The sequence below is a fragment of the Apus apus genome, chromosome 21, assembly GCF_020740795.1.
Source record: "Apus apus isolate bApuApu2 chromosome 21, bApuApu2.pri.cur, whole genome shotgun sequence".
NCBI lineage: Eukaryota > Metazoa > Chordata > Aves > Apodiformes > Apodidae > Apus > Apus apus.
Genome location: NC_067302.1, coordinates 1,943,404 through 1,961,921, shown reverse-complemented (window position 1 = coordinate 1,961,921; position 18,518 = coordinate 1,943,404). Strand labels below are relative to the sequence as shown.

Sequence of the window (18,518 nt, the reverse complement as noted above, 5' to 3'; positions counted from 1 at the left end):
GGCTGAGGCCTCCTCCACATTCCTACCTTTTCATCAGCCTTTTTAACCAGCTGCCAAACCCTGCAGGGGCCAGGACATCAGAGCTGCAGAGAAAACAGGAGCTCTGATAGATGCTGGTGGATAAAATAAATGAGCACTTGGGCTATGAACAGCTGTTCCCTCCCGAGAGCCTTGAGGCAGGTAGGGCTGCCCAACAAGTGTTGTGTTGGGACAGCAGCTCCAGGAGCTGATGAGATAAAAACATCTTCCAGCTTAGCAAAGCAGCTGTAATAAGGACAGTTCAGGTGGTGGCACCTTCCTGCCAAGAGGGAGGTGGCGGTGTCACTGCTGAGCTGGGGCTGATGGCCAGGGCTTATTTGATACCCAGCTGGAATGGAGCTGGCAAGCTTCAGGGCTGCTCTTGGCCAGTGTTCACCAAGTTGTAGTGGAGACTTGTCCCTGCTTAGGGTGTCCCACCTGCAGCAGCTGTCCCTCCAAACATGTCCCAGGTCAGCCATGGCTTGAGGAGTCAAGGGATTGTACCTATGTGTGGTCTAGTTAGATTGCCCCAAGATCTGAGCTTGATCCTTACACCTACCCAGCTCCCTGCTTCATGGGCCCCAGGAGGGAACAGAGACCAACCAGGAGCAAGGGGTGGGGACACAGGGGTCCCTCCACTGCTGTTGCCCCATCAGCAAGGCAGGTAAACACTACCTGGAGACATTTCACATCCACTGCTGGCATGTTGCCCCCATATGCTGTAACTGGTAGGAGCAACACCATGTCTTCAGTGAGTGCTTGCAAGGCTCCCCTTCTTGGGGATCAACTCCACACCATGTCTCATCTCAAATTCTAATCATTAGAGCTCTGAAGCAGGAGGCTGATTAAGCTTTCCAGCTTGTTTGTTATCATTAAATATTTCAAAGCTGGGTTTTCTCGACAGGCAATTACATGACTAAGCCCTTTGACAGTTTGCTGCCTTCTCAGCCTGCACGACTTCTCCCTGCAGACCCGTAGCCTGATGGCATTTCATGGGGAGCAGTTTCCATCTTCCAGATCTGTGTCCATCAACCCTTCCCTGGAACTGGACAAAAAGCAGGAGGGATGCTGTGACTTTCTCCTCTCAAACATCTCCTGAGCCAAGCTGGACTGGAGCACAGCATTGAGACCAGCAGATACTTCCCCAGCAGACAAAGCTATTTATTGGGATATGTATATGTATTGAAATATAAATATCATTACTGGAAACACACACAGTCTGTGTAGAGGCAGATTCACAGAGCAGCCACATTCAAACACGAGCAAAGTGGTGGCTTTCCAAGGGACATGTCAGCCAGAAGGTTTACCCAGTCCCCAACCCCACTTCTCCTTTGCTTCCAGCTTTTCCAGGCTTTATTTCTCTGCGTTTAAGATGTCTTATTTGCTTTTCACCCTCACCCAGAGGGGGTGACAATGTACTGCCTGCCAGCCAGTTGTGGTGGCCTCCCAGGTCCCTCCCCAGGACACTGCTATCTGCACACCACACTGGTCAAGATATGTTTCCTGTTATGTTCCCAGTTAAGAAAAAAAAAACACGACAGCCCAACAAATTGTCACGTTTGGAGGAACATCATCCCAGCTGCAGACTCATACACTCAAATTTAGGAAATACCAGCATTGCATTTGCCTGAGCAACCTTAATTCTGCCCCCTTAGGCACATGCCTTGCGATCCAGTCTTTAATTACAGTTTGCAGACGAGGCTTTTCCCACAGCACCCATGGCCCAGTTCGGGCTGGTTCTGCCCCAGGGCAGAGTGATGGAGGAGATGTGGATGTGAGAGCCCCATGTCCCCTCCTGCCCGAGCTGGAAGGAGTGTGCAGGGTGAAGGGCAGAGGTCCTGATGCTTGTAATGCTTTTGCTTTTCACTTCTCTCACAACCTGAGCAATTTTGCTGAAATCCGAGGTGCTGCAGGAGAGTTTGCTGAGCAAGAAATGGTGAAGGGTGAAGGTGGAGCCTCTCTACTCCCAGCTCCATCCCCCCTGCCACAAACATCCCTCCCAGACCCCACCTCACTGCCACCTCTCCAGGCTGCCCAGGCTTCCTGGCTGCCTCTCCACTCCTCTTGCACAGACAGAGCTCTTCTGTCGAGCCCACCCCCGCCCAGGCACACCTTGCATTTGGACACTAAGATGTGTCTGGGTGGAGGCTGCTTTGATTCCCACTTCCTCCTGTGCTCTGCTGAACACAGGCAGCGGCTCCTGCTCCTGCTGCAGCCCAGCCCGGGGCGACAGCCTGGGGACCCAGACACCTCCTGCCTCTACTTGCACCTCCCCATGTGCCAGTAAGCTCCATCAACCCCTCAGACAGGGGTGCTTTGCCCGGCTGGGAGGGATCCGTGACCGACGGCTTTGCTGAAGAAACCCCCAGCACGGCTCCTTCCGCAGGGAGGGAGCCCTGGAGTTGGCTGGAAACGGTGTTTCCCAAGCTCTGGCTAAACCCACCCCACCCCAGCAGCACTCAGCTCCAGTGTCCTTTGTGCACCAGAGCTTCCCAGCTCCTTGCCAGCACTCCTGGTTGGATCTTCATGGCACAGAGAGGGGCTCTGATCTGCCCCGGGAATACCTGCCTTCCAAACCCACTTGCCCCCAGCATCATTTGGAGGCCGTGAGCCCCTTGCTCACAGGGGCTGATTTACCCTCTGGACCTGCCCCTGCTCCTCATGTGAGGCTGGAGGGAGCCAAAGGCAGGGGAGCAGCACCCAGCAGAGCTGCTCAACACGGGTGAGCCCAGGCTTCAGGGTGGTGGTGGCCCCTTCCTCGAGGTGCCTGCTTGCAGACCAGGATTTGCCTGAGCCTGCAATGGGTGTCAGGGACATCTGGTTGGAGGGTCTTGAGGACTGGTTGCAGGTTCAGTCAAACCCAGGTGGTCATTTGCCTGTTATTCCCTGTTCTTGCACCCCGCTTGACTGTAACTAGAAACAACTGTGCTCCTGGTGACAAAGGGATGTGCCAGCCCTGGAGCCACCAGCCCTGGGAGGTGGCTGGGAGGTGATGCCCAGTGGATACAGCTGGATGCATCTCCACTGCTTTCACTGCAAAACCCCACCTTTCTGGCTCTGCAGCAATGGTTGGAGCCCAGAGAGGTGAACAGGGTCTGCAGGGGCAGTTTGGGACAGCAGCTCCACCACCTGCGTGGAGGAGGCTCTGGGGATGCAACCAAACCACCCGGAGCAAGAGGCACTGGTGCCAGGAACAACACAGGGAGTCCCATGGCAACGGGGCAGGAAGAGGAGCTCGGGGACTTCTGTAACATGGCTGGAACCTGCCCACAGGAGCAAAAGGGAGATTTCCTGCTCCAGCTTCTCCCCCTGCACCTGGATGTGTCCCATGTCCTGCCAGCCACGGCACAGGGACTGGTGAGCTGCTGGCAGGGCTCCTGGCACCAAACCCTTTGCAATCCCCACCCTCCCTGCCCCCACCGTGCCTTGGCCTTTCCCTACATGTTCCAGCTCCAGTGCTGGCTCCTAGACATGCCCCAGCCCATCCTCAACCCCTTCCTGATGCTCTGAAGCTAAAAGCCAGCTGGTTTGGAGCTGGTTCTGTTGCAGGGCTGGAGGATGTTGCTGCAAAGGCATCTTAGCTCCTTTCCTGGGGAGTGATGGAGCCAGTGGTCCATATAGATATACTTAATGTATGTGCAGCATCTTTCAGGGGAAGGCATCTCCTGGTGCAAGCAGGCAGGCTGCAGGGAACTCATCAAGCACTGCAGTCTCTGCCCAGGGTGAGCCATGTGTTGTGCAGCCTGAGCCAAAAATCGGGCACTTCCCTGCGGATGCCTGTGGCTGGCAGGGAAAGCCTGGGAGCTCTCTCCAAGGCAGCCATTGCATCCATCCAGATTTCATCTAGGGGAACACCTGGTCATGGATCACCTTCCAGCTGGGACCGGAGGTGATGAGAGCACCAAAAAGAGCATCATCTTAGGGAAGTGAGCTGGGGATTTTGGGGGCGTTGCGCCCACGCTGTGCGCAGGTCAGCTGTGATGACACCAGGAGGAAGGTGTCCCCTGGGGACACCACAGCATCTTCCACCTGGCACAGACCACTGGAGAGCCATCCATCCCCACCAAGGAATCAAAGGGGGAAAAATAAGGTCTAGGATATATTTCTTCACCAATTTACCACCAAAAGCAAGCAGTGCTTCTGAGCACAACAACCTTGTTCCCACCCACCGCATCCTACCAACCTCGCTCCTGCTCCCTCTCCCATTTCCCTGGAACCTGCCGTATTTAACTCTGCACACCTAGGGCTGCCACGGGCTGGATCTACAGATCTCCTCCAGCCCCTGAAAAGCCTCTCTATGCCTTTGTTTGAGGTTGTGAAAGCAGCTTTTTTACTCCTTAACATCTGTGACTCGCTGGGGTCCCGCGGCTGCGGGATGGAGCCGGCGTTTCTGTGCGGGGTAAATTAATCCTTTGTTGCTCCTCAGCCATTTCTTTCCTCGGGTTGGGATAGAAGAAAATCAACTCATTTTTCTTCCTGTCCTTCCTGTTTACGACGACACAGCATTTCTTCACATGATAGCAGCGAGAGATGCTTGGACTCTGTAATTACAGCTCAGCCGTGGCCAGGCAGGGGACAGTGGCTGTAAGGAGGGACCAACTTGGTCCAGGGTGTCAGGGGGCACAAAGCAAAGCCCCTCCAGCCCCTCCGTGGCTGTGGGTAGCTGTGCAGTGCCCACACTCTTGTACTTTTTAAATGTGGGGTGCTTTGGTAGCTTTTGGGGCAGCAAGAGCATCACTGCTGGGGATGGGAGCTTCAGGCTGGGGTGGGAGCAGGAGGAGGGACATCTCGTGTCAGGGATGGCCAGTGCCATCTGGGTGATCTTCCATGTCATTTTTAGTTTGAAGATTTTCCCTTGCTGCCCTGAAAATAAGATTCTAGCTGTACAACCCCAGCAGTTGGAGCACTGTACCCTCTGTCTGCAGGACCTGGGGGAAAGCACCTGCTGTGCACCCAACACCCTCCCTGTTCAGCAAAGAGTGCAAATCAGGAGAAAGTGGGATTTGGGCATTTCTGAGGAAGATGGAAAGACAAGAGGTGTTTTAACATCCATTCCTCAAGAGAAGGAAGGGAACTGAGAAGGTGACATGCACGAGTGATGGCGTGGATGTGGTGATGCTCCCAGCCAAGCTGTTGCTGTTCACTGTCCCCATGGTCAGGTGGGAGATGAAGTGGACCTGGGGATGGGAATCACAGGTTGGGTTATGGACTTCTCCTCCTCTGACAGATCCATCTGCACCAGGCCTTCCTGAGGACCCCAGGGAGGGTGTCTGGCACCCAGGTTCAGCTGGTGACCAGCAGCAACAGGCCCTGTGGTGGGCTGGGTTCCCCAGGAGCCACAAGGCCATGCCAGTACCACTGGTGGGATGTGCCTCTGGCGTGGGAAATGCTGCTTGGGTTGCAGGGAGAAGGAGCTGGGACTCCCCCAAAAAGTCACAGTTTGGTTTTGGGCAGCTGGTCCTAAGTATATCTTTTCAGGGAAGGGAGGCTGCAGACCCCCTGGCTGCCCACACCGAGCCCAGAGGCTGCTGATTTTCTGCTTTTGTCCTTTTTTTTAAACTTTTAAAATACTTATTTTACTGTGAGGGAGGAAATTAACCTTTGCAGGCAGTGAGGGAGGAGGCAGAATCTCACTGAGGCATGGTTAGAAAGAAGTGCTGGGTGATAAGGCAGAGGAAAGCTGGGAGAGGGAGGGGAAAACTGGGGGATGGAGAGGAAAACTGGGGGATGGAGAGGAAAACTGGGGGATGGAGAGGAAAACTGGAGGTTGGAAAGGAAAACTGGGAGATGGAGAGGAAAACTGGAGGATGGAGAGGAAAACTGGGGGATGGAGAGGGAAACTGGGGGATGGAGAGGGAAGCTGGGAGATGGAGAGGAAAACTGGGAGATGGAGAGGAAAACTGGGAGATGGAGAGAAAAACTGGGGGATGGAGAGGAAAACTGGGGGATGGAGAGAAAAACTGGGGGATGGAGAGAAAAACTGGGGGATGGAGAGGAAAACTGGGAGATGGAGAGGAAAACTGGGAGATGGAGAGAAAAACTGGGGGATGGAGAGGAAAATTAGGAAATGGAAAGGAAAACTGGGAGATGGAGAGGAAAGCTGGGGGATGGAGAGGAAAATGGAGATGAAGAGGGAAGCTGGGGGATGGAGAGGAAAATGGAGATGGAGAGGGAAGCTGGGGGATGGAGAGGAAAATGGAGATGAAGAGGGAAGCTGGGGGATGTGGAGCCAGTGGGGATGGGAGGTGAGAAAGGGCAAAAATTAAAAAAAAAAAAAAAAAAATCCACCACGTTTTAATCAATTCAACTGCACAAGGAAGGGAAACGTCCCGAAACCAGAACAGCCAGTGGATGAAACTTTTCCTTCGACTTTTATCATTACAGAATAGAAAAGAAATCCTCAGTCCACATTACAAAGACAGTCTTATATAAAAACAAGCCAACGGAAAAGAAAAAGGTGGCGGAGCGTCGGTGCTTGGCTCCTGCCAGGCTCAGGGGGGACAGAAGCTCTTTCCAATGAGTTTTAAATGCCAGCAGACTTTTCCTTCTGCTTCAGCTGGCTGTGAGAAGGGCTTCGAGCAGGAGGGTGGCTGCCCATCCCATCCCACCCCATCCCATCCTGCGACGGGTCAGCATCCGTGGTCCTGGAGAGGAAAATAAACCCTGGAGATGCTGCTGTCCCTGGGGCTGGGCAGTGCTTGGGAATGGGGATGTGTTTTTTGGGGTGGAGGGGGATCTGTTGCCTGAACAACACTGTTTTCCTTGGAAGAAGGGGGAAAGGGTGGAAAAATTATTGCCTGTAAAGTTCACAGCTTGGCTGGAGGTGGCGGAGGGGCTGGTGGGGGGGGGATGCAGCCCATCCCCTGCCCAAGGTTTGGGCTTGGGCAGCTTTGGTTGTTGGCACTTCACAGCTGCTTGTTGGGAAGAACCAAAACAAACAAAAAAATCACTTCAGGGTGCACAAAAAATCCCCAGGTAACCCCCAGGACTGGAGGAAAAACCCCTAGGAGGAAAAATTCATGTGAAACTCACCCCCCCCAAGCTCCCAGATGCAAAGGGTGGGCTTGGGCCCAGCTCCAGGAGAAACCACATCCCACCTCTGGGAGAAAAAAAGGAGGTTGGGGGGAGCTGGGGTGCTTCATGAAATGACTTTTTTTCCTTCCATCTTCTTTTAATTCCCAGCTCATCTTTGTTTTTGCAAAGCGATCGCTGCCCAACAGACCTTGCCCACCCCCCAAAAAATAATCCCCCCCCTCTTCTGCTGCTGAACCTGATGGATGGATTGTCCATCAAGACCTTGAATGGATGGAGGGACTGGGGGGGGGTTGGAGAGCTGCCCCTTCCCTGGTGAGGAGTTGAGGGGGCATCAGGCAGCCCTGGGGAGGGGGCAGAGCGTTGCTGAAGGCACGATGTTGGCCTTGGGTGGGTGGGGGGCCAGCACAGGCTCACCTGGGGTGGGGGTCGTGCTCAGCCAGAGTCTACTCAGGCACTTCAAATTAAAAAAAATAAATAAATAACCAAACCCAAATCATTTAAAACCAAAACAACAACGACAACAACAAAACCTCCAAAACATTCATGACGTTTGTTAAAACAGCCAGAAAGGGGCTGTGTGGAAAGCAGCATCAGTATTGCCAAATTTGAGCAAGACCCCCACCCAAAATGTGGCAGGGATGGTGGGGAGGGGGGGAATTGCAGGAGGGTTTTGGGGTGCTCTGCCCACCCCTCCCATGCCCAGGTTTGGGGGGGCTGAGGCAAGGTGCTGACAGCCAGACCCAGCCCCTTGGGGCCAGGCGAGCATCCTGGGCTGAGCCCCTTCCATGTGGTTTCCTCGAGCCAGGGGGGCTGAAAAATTCCTTTTGGGAGCAAAAACCCCATTTTGGGGGCCAGCCCAACTCCCAGCTCCAGCGTTTTGGGGCGACTTCCCAACCCTGTGGAGAATGAAGCTGCCCTGTGTACCCTGCTGTCCCCAAAGCCGTGTTTATCCCCCTCCCTCATCCCAGTTTGCTCCAAACTCTCTGGTTTTCACCCTAATCCCGTTCCAGCCCTCCCTCCCCTCCCCTGCCTGGCATGCAGGGAAGGGCCCCAGTGCTCCAAGGAAGAACCAGTCTGGGAGCAACAGAAGAAAATGGTGTCCAGTGAGTGATGCCACCTCCCTGTGTGTCCCCATGTCCCCATCCTGGGGAGGGCGTGGGAGCCCAGGGGAGCAGCACTGCTTGGGGGGGATCCCCCCTGTACCCAGCCCCCCTGTCCCACCAGAGTTTGAGCTCGGAGACATCCCAGGTCAACAGATGTGCAGCTCCCACTTGTGTTTTTGGGGGTCCTGCAGGAGGGGGGTGGGCAGCTCAGCACCATGTGTCCCCCCCCTCGCTGGGGGTCATGTCATTGGGTGTGGGACAGTTCAGTCCAGGGGGGTCCTGTGGCCGCTGGGTCCCACTCCAGGCCAGGGCTGAGTCCAAGGCAGGAGGAGATTACCCAGAGCTGGGGAGAGAAGAGGAGAGAGGGGTCAGGGGTGTGGCTGGGGTCCTGGATGTCACCCCCACCACTTGTCCCTCTCCATGGGCAGCCACCAACTGCACAACCCTGGGGACAGGGACCTGTGGGGGTGACCCGGGTGGGCTCTCACATGGGCATCGCCCCCACTTCAGAGCCCAGGGTGGAAGAGAGAGCGAGTGGGGCCAGGCTGGGGAGCCCCAGAGGGTTGATGTCCCCTGCCCGGTGACACGGGGACTGTCCCTGGCCTGACCCCCTCACCCATTCCCAGCTTCTTGAGGGCACCAAGGGCACACGAAGGGGACACAGAGGAGCCCGGGACCCCCGACCCACGCTGCCCATACCCCCGGTTTGCTGCCTCTCCCGGACAGCGCAGGGGGACCCTCTGCACCCCCCCCCCCTCCACCCCTGTCACAACTGTCCAGGTCTCAGCTGCCGCCTCCCAACCTGCCTTTCCCACGCTCCCACTGTGCCACAGAGACCCGGGTGACGGGAGCTCCCGTTTCAGGGGGTTGGGACAGTCTGGGTGTCCGGGTGTGACACGGCGGGTGGGCCCCGATGTCACTCTGGCCGGGCAGGAGGGACCCAAGGGGACGAGGAGCCGGCGTGTCACCTCCTCCTCCTTCCGCTGGGTGGAAACCCTCCCCCGCGCCCGCCTTAAGCCAATTACAGCTAATTACTAACTGCGGAATGAGCTTTAATTGCTCAGGCCAGGACTGTAGCCCCGCGTCCCGTGTCCCCCCCCCCCCCCCTCCAGGCTGTCCCATGGGGACACAAGGTGGTGGGACCCGCTCCAACGAGCCGGGACAGAACCTTGTGTGTCCTTTCCCGGGGGGTGGATGACAGGGAGACCCCCGGTGTGTCGTCCCCCCTCCCTCGATGGGGTTACAGCTGCCCCAGCCTTGGGACCCCCGGGGTGTCCCCAGAACCCGGCATCTCCCCCCTGGGGGACAGGATGTGATCCCCCCCCCAAGTCCACCAGCTCAACCTGCCACAGCGAGGGCAGCGCCTGGATAGAAATGACAGCTGCATTAATTAGGTGGTGGGTGATTAATGAGCTGCCGGGGTAGGATGGAGGGGGCTGGCCGTGTGGGGGAAGGGTCCCAGTTTGTGAACCCCCCACCCACCCCAGGTCCTGCCTGCAGAGAGGCCACAAGGCTGCGGGCAGCCCAAGCCGGCTTGATTAATTAGGAAGCAATCTAATTACAAGGAGGGTATGCTGATAACGCCAAACGCTGCAGCTCTCAGCACTCACCCAGGAGCCACTGGGGGTCACTGGGCCCACAGCAGCCCCTCTTGACCCCCCCCATGCTGCTGGGGGCTGCAGGCAGGAGAGGGTCAGGCAGGGCTCCCCCTGCTCCCTGCCCATCTTTGCCATGGTGGCTTTGCACCAAGGCAGGTCTGAAGAGGTCCCCTGGGGGACACTATCCATGGGACATGTCCCATCCATGGGACAATGCTCTCCTGGGTTCCCCCGAGGGTGAGCACCCAGCTGGGAGAGGGCAGGACACCCATATTGGTCCCCAGGGTGACACCAGTGCCACCATCCATGTCTCCATCCCAGGAAGGTCCCATCCCACTGTGCCCCGCTCACACCTGGGGGGCTGGGGAGCCCCCCAGCTCAGTGCACAGCACCCATGGGTGCTCACCCACACGCTGGGGTGGGCACATGATAGGCTGTCTGTGGCCAAACACCCAGGGAAGGCTGAACAGTATCACAAACACATTTGTTCCACCCCAGCCCTCTCCTTGCATCTCTTAATTGCATGGTGTGCCCTTGAATTTGCATACAAGGCTTAAAATTGAATTAATTTTTGGGACTCGGCAGAGCCCTCCCAAGGCAAATCCCTTCAGATTTTGCAGCCTTATCTCATTTGAGCATTTATCTAGTTAAGCTTAATGGGTAAGGAAGAGGGGGGAAAAAAATAATAAATCAGCTGCACTTATCTGAAGAGTTGCTGCTCCCCCAGGCAGCCCTGGTGTGGCAAGACTCAGCAGCCAAAAAGGAGCATAAAGCAAAACAAGGGCACGACCCCCCCAAAAAACCACCCAGTCCCAGTCCCAGTCCTGATGGAGCCCCTGGGCCTTATGTTGAGGCTGAGTGGACTCACAGACCCAAATCTTCTGGGTTACAATGCTGTGATAGACACCTTGGAGAGTTCCTGCATCCCCAAACATCCCTGGGCATCCCTGGGCATCCTTGAGCATTGCCAATCATTCCTCAGCACCCCTGAGCACCCCTGGGCATCCCTGAATATTTCCTGGCATCTCTGGGCACCTCTGAGCATCCCTGAGCACCTCTGGGCGTTTCTGAGCACCCCGTGGCATTTCTGAGCATCCCCAATCATCCCTGAGCACCTCTGGGCATCCCTGAACATCCCTGAGCACCCCTGGGCATCCCTGAACATTTCTTGGCATCTCTGGGCACCTCTGAGCATCCTTGAGCACCCCTGGGCATTTCTGAGCATCCCTGGGCATCCTTGAGCATTGCCAATCATCCCTCAGCATCCCTGGGCATCCCTGAACATTCATTGGCATCTCTGGGCACTCCTGAGCACCCCTGGGCATTTCTGAGCATCTCTGGGCATTTCTGAGCATCCCCAATCATCCTTGGGCATCCCTGAGCACCCCTGGGCATTTCTGAGCATCCCTGGACTCCCCTGAGCACCTCTGGACACCCCTGAGCATTCCTGGGCATCCCTGGGCACCCCTGGGCATTCCTGAACATTTATTGGCATCTCTGGGCACCTCTGAGCATCCCTGAGCACCCCTGGGCATTTCTGAGCATCCCCAATCATCCTTGGGCATCCCTGAACACCCCTGGGCATTTCTGAGCATCCCTGGACTCCCCTGAGCACCTCTGGGCACCCCTGAGCATTCCTGGGCATCCCTGAGCACCCCTGGGCATCCCAGGGCTCTCTGCACAGCGTGGGGGCCTCACGTGTAGAGCGGCTGTAGCTGTAGGTGTGACGTCTTCTGAGGTGCCTGGTAACCATAGGAGTCAAATCCGCCAATGAAGTCGACTGGGGAGAGGGAGGAGAGCAATGAGATGAGCTGGGGAGGGCAGGGGGACACTTCCCCACCTGCCTCCACCCCCACAGCTCCCTGGGGACATGCAGCATCCCAGGTCATCACAGCTTCCCAGGGAAATGCAACGTCCTGGTCTGCAGTAGCATCTTGGATCACCACAGCATCGTGGGTCACCACAGCATCCTGGGGATGTGCAGCATTCCAGATCCCATCAGCATCCCAGGGAAACGTAGTGTCCTGGGGACACGCAGCATCCCAGGGAAGCACAGCATCCCGGGTCACTGCAGCATCCCAGGGCACCACAGCATTCCAGAAAAGTGACTGGCAGAAATGGAGGAAGGGATCTGACATGCAGAGCTCCCTCAGGCTCTCCCTCCTCACCACAGCAGCCCTGTGCTGCTGCCTGGACAAAGTGGGGTGTCTCCAGAGTGGGCAGTTCAGGGGAATTCCAGGGGCTGACATCTGCATTCCAGCCTGTCCTTTTGGGGAATTGCAGACACCAATGGATCAGTTTTCCTGGCTTTGATTTTCAGTGGTTCCTCACCCTTGGGCACCTGACAAGCCCCCAGGCACGCTCCAGACCTTAGCCCTTCACCCTGGCTGGACATAGCATGAGTGGTGGGAGGCTGGGAGTACCCCAACATCTCCCAGGACCACCCCATGTGCCCCTGCTCCTTCCCCCAGCTGCTTGGCCAGGAGCAGGCACCACGTGTAGCCAAACCAGGCTCTCCAAACCACTGTGGGAGCTGCAGCACAACCCATCTTGGAGCACAACCTCCATGAGGAGTGTCTGAAGGAACAGAGGTTTAGCCTGGAGAAAGGAGTCTGAGGGGAGACCTTCCCACTCTCTGCAACTGCCTGAAAGGAGGTTGGGGTGAGGTGCAAGTTGGTCTCCTCCCAAGTAACAAGTGACAGAACAAGAGGACATGGCCTCAGGTTGTGCCAGGGGAGGTTTAGATTGGATATCAGAAATATTTCTTCATTGAAAGGGTAATTAAACACTGGAATAGGCTGCCCAGGGAAGGGGAGGTGTTTGAGAGGCATATAGATGTGGTGCTGAGGGACATGGTTGAAGCACTGGACTTGGTAGAGTTCTGTTAACGGTTGGTAGAGTTAGGTTATGGTTAGACTTGATGATCTTAGAGGTCTTTTCCAACCAGAACGATTCTGTGATTCTATGTGATTCCTCAAACCCAACATCTTCATCCTCATGAAGCCATGACCAGGTAGGTTCCCACACAGGTGTGCAAGAACCAGCAGTGAGCTGGGGGAGGGGAGGCAGATCTCCCAGCATATTTACCTTCTCAACTTAATATTCAGCCAGCTCTTGGGTTTGATGCCATCCATCCCTTTCCAAATCTAATAAGATATTCCATTAAAAAAGATGCATTCAAATCGTGGGCTCAGGCAGCATTAATATTAAAAGTGTGTTGAATGCAGGAGTTTGTTTGAATGCAAACATGCTCGGAAGCCGCCAGCGGGAGAGAAACCCTCTTGCCAGCTCCCCGGGTGCAGAAACAAGTTGTGACCTCAGGCAGTGTCCAATTTCACACGGAGATTTCCCTTTTCCACTGCAGAGGAGTGAGGGGAAAGAGGGGGAATAACGTGGGGCTCCTGCATCCCAGCACCTCCTGGGTCCCTGGCACAGGCAGGAACGCTGCTCCTGATGTTGCCGGGAAGGAACCGGGTGACGAAAGCATCTGGGTGGTTTTTGCTGAGCCGGTGGTTGAGGCACGTCCCGACCTGCTGGCAGCTGCCAGGAGCTGCTGGGAGCTGCCAGCTGGCAGGAATTAATTCGTGGCAGATGAGCCCTGGATGTGGTTGGGTGGCTGCAGCCTTAAAACGCTTGGTTACTGGGGGCTGGGGTTGCTCAGCGCTTCCCGAGGGGTGTTCGCAGGGAGCATCGTCCCATCGGAAAGCACAGGATGGATTTGGAGAGAAATCAGCCCCTAACTTGGCTTCAGTTGCTGGTTTTCCCCTTATTCTGGGGTGAAAAGCCTCGAGGCGGGGAGGAGGGCTCCGTCACCCTGCTGGTTGGGGAGATCCAGTATTTCCCATTGTCCCCAAGCCCCTTGTGGCTGTTGAAAGGGTGAGGAGCTGGTGGCTCCAGGTGATGGGAGCAGGGAGGAAGGCTCTCCTGTAGCCCCCACAGGGCTGGATCCACAGGAGGAACATTCACCATGAACTTCTCAGGGCTTGGAGGCAGCTTTTTTACAGCCAGGGCGATTGTCCCTTCTGCCACACTGAGTCACGAAGCTGGGGGAGACGCTCGGTGCTGGAGAAGATGCTCTGAATTTGGGTCAGCAGGAAAGAGCAAGAGCAGTGCTGGTCACAAATCCACCCCTGAGCAGCCAAGGGTGGGGATGAGCATCCTGGCTTCAGTGGGAGTTGGACTCTGTGCCATGATGCTGGTGCAAGGACCAGGGATCAGGGACAATCTCAGCCTCTCCGTGGGCTGGTGTGGGGACAGAGCTTGATTACCCACCTGTTGGGTGACCTGGTCCTGTTCCTGCATCCCAAGGCTGGGACTGCTGATGTCCCATGAGAATGCAGAAGCTCAGGGCTCACTGTCCCCCTCCCCCTCCTCTCCCAGCCCTGGTCAGGGCACAGCACCCTCTCCAAGGGTGGCAGGGTGACACTGTTGGTGGCACCTCACACCCCAGCACATCTGCCTCATCGGGGGTGGAAAATGGGGTTAAAAAAAACTCCAAACAACTCAAGGGATCCCTTCACCTGCCCGTGACCCAGGCATCGCTGCCCTGTCCCCAGCCAGGAGCTGCCACCCTGATGAGGCACTGGCTAGTGTTGGCCAAGGCCATTTTGTGGCACTTCCCCCACCCCATGACTGACATCAGAAGCACTTACAGCTGTCTTCTTCCTCCAGGAACACTTTGCTGACATAGCAGGCGTAGACGAAGCCAAAGAGCTGTCAAAGAAAAGCAGACAGAGAGAGGTGGGTTGTGGGGTGATGGGCAATGTGACCAGCAGGGTGTGGGTGGGGGGACAGGGGTGGGTGCTGTGAGGTGAGTGCCTGGAAGCATCCTGAGGGGATCCTGGGTAGGATCAGGGCTGCCTTGATGCTGGAGCCCATCTCTGGTGGGTCTGGTTACTGGGTTAGAATGCAGTGTGGTCAGATGGTTTCATCTGTGCTGGGGGGGACATGGGTGGTGGCTTTTGGGGGGCCAGGTTGGCACCACACTAGGATGGCAGCTCAGAGGGTGCTGAGCCTCCCCCACTGTGCTGGGTGCCCCTTTGGCAGCTGCTCTGGACCCCCATTCCTTTTAAATCCTTATTTTCTTGCATCCTCCCAAAGCTCCCCAGGAGCTTTGCATCCAAGGGTGTCCCCTTCCTGCCTCCCCATGGGGTGACACCCATGGGTGAGACAGCCACCAGGCAGGGGGAACCCTCCCTTTCCATCCAGCAGCACATCCCATCAGCTCCCACTCCAGCCAGGCAGCACCGGGGTGCGTCACACCAAGAACCCCCCAGTTCCCACAGCACCCAGCTCCCAGCTGGCAGGGGTTTGGGGTGAGCAGCACCCCCAGGGTGCCAGCACGGGCTCCATCTGCTCTTCACCTCCAAGCCAACACCACCCTTGGTGCTACAAACAGGGACCGATGCATGGTGACACGGTGGGACGTTTCCCGCTGGCTCTACCCACCCCAGTCCCCACCATTGCTTCCCAGTTGGGAATGAGGAGGAAGGTGCCAGCAGCTGCCCCTACCGCCAGGAATATCTGCGTGGCGCTGCTCAGGACCTCGATGTACTGGTAGTCCAGCAGGCAGCCACTGACAGTGATGACGTGGTGGTCCTCAGGTGCCAGGTTGGAGTTGAGCACCGGGGTCACCAGGCAGCCTGGCCCGTTCTCCATCCACCAGGAGCGGTGCAGTGAGGTATTGAAGGTCATGATGAAGTCCCGGTCCTGTGGGAGGGGAGCAGAGGAGGAGGCACAGACCCTGGAGCTGGGGTTCTTTGCAGAGGGGTCGGCCAGAAAAAGGGCTTTTCCAACCCGAGGATGCTCCACAAAACCCAGGCCGTGTTATTGCAGTGCAGCAAAGGAACCCCAGGTGGTGTCCCCAGGGTTTGGGGCTTCCTGCAGGGCTGGTGTGGTGGAGCAATCAGTCAAGCAGCACCCAGGGGCACTGCCATGGCCAAGGGACGTCAGGGATGTGGCAGAGTGGTCACCAGTGGCCACATCCAGCCATCTGAGATTGCAGCACAGGATCATCCTGGGAAGGAGGGGAAGGAGGGGAGGGAGGGAGGGAGGAAGGATGGGAGGAAGGATGGGAGGAAGGAAGGAAGGAAGGAAGGAAGGAAGGAAGGAAGGAAGGAAGGAAGGAAGGAAGGAAGGAAGGAAGGAAGGAAGGAAGGAAGGAAGGAAGGAAGGAAGGAAGGAAGGAAGGAAGGAAGGAAGGAAGGAAGGAAGGAAGGAAGGAAGGAAGGAAGGAAGGAAGGAAGGAAGGAAGGAAGGAAGGAAGGAAGGAAGGAAGGAAGGAAGGAAGGAAGATGAGAGGGAAGGAGGGAACATGGGGAGAGAGGGAGGAAAGGAAAGAGGAGGAAGGTAGGGAAGAGGGATAGAGGGAAGAGGGATGGAGGAAGGGAGAGAAGGAGGATGGAAAGAGGGAGGGACGAGAGGGAGGGACAGGAGGGAGAGGAAGAGGAGGGAGGAAGAGGAGGCAGGCCAGGCCTTACCTGCGACAAGCGTCCGACCTCCAGGTAGAAGCAGATGATGAAGGCGTTCCAGCCGACCCACAGCACCAGCCACACCGCGTACTGCGAGAGGAGAGCGGGTCAGGGCTCCGCGCGGCCCGCCCGCTGCATCCCCCCGATCCGCGGGGAATGGGGCTGGGATGCAGGAGGGTCCTGGGGCGGAGCCATCCCTGGGACACACATACACACACACCCACACACACACACACACACACACACACACACAGTGCTGCACCGGGGGGCACCTGCGGCGGTACCTACCATCATGAGGTATTTGGATCTGTACTGGACGGTCCCAAAAATACCCAAAATAACGGCCATGATGTGCAAAAAATTGGCCAGGATGGGTGCCCACTGGTAGCCCAGGAAGTCAAAGATCTGCCTCTCCAGCGCCGCGACCTGCAAGACAGCGAGGAGGGGTCGGGGGGTGTTAAAGTCACGGCAGCAGCAGCAGCTCCCGGGATGCTGAAGGCAAAAAGCGAGCCGGTAATGAATGGGAAATCCCTTGGACAATGAGTTGTGAGAGGCTGAAACGGTGTCTCGGCCAGCGGTGGGTGAACGTGCCGCGGGGGGCGGATCAGGAATATTTGTGGCTGAGGAGGGGGAGGAAGGAGATCCCAGCTTGTTGCCCCTCCAGCACCCTCTGTGCCTCAGTTTGCCCCTTTGGGCACTGCTGAAAAAATCACCCTCCAGGCTGGGCTTATCCCTGAGCTCAGCTTCTCCCGTGGAAAACCTCCTGCTCAGGCCGTGCACAGGGGCCCCCCAAGTATTTTCCAAGTGATTTTTCAACCCCTTTTTCATGCCACCGGGGTTTGGTCGCTGTTAACCATTTCCAGCCCACAAATAAGGACGTGCTGCAGCTGAATCGATGCACAGCACACAGAAGCAGGGCTGGTGTCTGGTGGGATCTGCCTCTTAGCCCAGAGCTTATTTCTGTCTCTATTTGCTACTGACTCTGGGTCTATTACCCTTAATTACAGGATTAGTTTAAAGAAAGGTGGTTGCAAAGGTGAGGTGGGAGCTCTTGAGCATCCACTGATGGTTTTAAGTTGAAAAATGGGGATTCGATGAGGCTATGGGTTTTTAGGAAAACTTTGAGGTGTACTGGACACTGCATGGGGACAGGGCTGCAGTGAGATGTGGTTCCAGCAGCCTTACAAACCAAAAAAACCTCTTTACATTTATCCTTCTGACAGCCCAGTCCTGTCTCAATGCTCTTTGAGATGCCCCAGGTTCATCTAATAAACCCCATAAGCTCCAGGGCCCCAAATCCTGCCTCAGTTTCCCCCCTTGGTGTGCTGACTCTCATCCTGGTAGAAAAGTGGGAGTCTATCCTGAAAAGCACAGGAGAAAACAGGCTTTACATCCCCCTCTCTGTTCACCAGCAGCTCCACCTGAAGTTCCCTTGAGGAGCTGCCCCACAGCATCTCTGCCCACCCAGCCTGGCTTAATGTGTCCTAATTACAGGGGGAAAACAAATGAGATGGCAAAAACCCTTCCCAAAGTGTTTTGTGAGGGTGACCATGGTGAATCATAGAATGGCTGGAATTGGAAGGCACCTTAAAGATCATCCAGTCCCAACCCCTGCACGGGCAGGGACACCTCCCACCAGCCCAGGCTGCTCCAAGCCCCATCCAACCTGCCCTTCAACACTGCCAGGGATGGGGCAGCCACAGCTTCCCTGGGCAACCTGGGCCAGGCTCTCACCACCCTCACACCCAAGAATTTCCTCCTAAAGTCTCATCTAAATCTCTCCTCTTCCAATTTTAATCAATCCCCCCTTGTCCTGTCCCTCCCTGCTCTTGTCCCAAGCCCCTCCCCAGCTTTCCTGGAGCCCCTTCAGGCACTGGAAGCTGCTCTAAGGTCTCCCTGGAGCCTTCTCTTCTCCAGGCTGAACACCCCAACTCTCCCAGCCTGTCTCCAGAGCAGAGCTGCTCCAGCCCTTGGATCATCTCCATGGCCTCCTCTGGACTCTCTCCAGCAGCTCCATGTCCTTCCTATGTGTGCAACTGCCAGCCGTGCCTCAGTTTCCCCATCCATTAAACATCACACATTCATTGAACTGGCTTAGTGAGGGCTCTAATTAATGACCATTTTAGCCCAGCTCCATCCTGCCAGTGGGTAGAAAGCCAACGGCAGAGCCAAGGACCATGGCATCCCATTCCCTACCTGACCCCTGGAATGGGATCAGCTGAATCCAAGCCAGCAGGACCCTGGTTTCAATTAACAGCGATGCAAAGGTCCAGAGCAGCCGAGCCCAGGCAGCC

At 56.3% G+C, this 18,518-nt stretch overlaps 1 protein-coding gene across 1 annotated transcript in view; it reads right to left on the bottom strand.

The window, feature by feature from the left end:
• Positions 1-7,339: 7,339 nt before the first annotated feature.
• Positions 7,340-18,518, bottom strand: part of NKAIN1 (sodium/potassium transporting ATPase interacting 1) — a 34,688-nt gene continuing 23,509 nt past the window's right edge. The window contains exons 3-8 of the mRNA XM_051637921.1: positions 16,513-16,650; positions 16,234-16,314; positions 15,266-15,463; positions 14,407-14,467; positions 11,453-11,534; positions 7,340-8,499 (exon numbers count right to left, since the gene is read on the bottom strand). Of these exons, the coding sequence (XP_051493881.1) occupies positions 8,490-8,499; positions 11,453-11,534; positions 14,407-14,467; positions 15,266-15,463; positions 16,234-16,314; positions 16,513-16,650 (570 nt within the window). The 3' untranslated portion in view covers positions 7,340-8,489. The remainder of the gene's footprint in view (positions 8,500-11,452; positions 11,535-14,406; positions 14,468-15,265; positions 15,464-16,233; positions 16,315-16,512; positions 16,651-18,518) is intronic.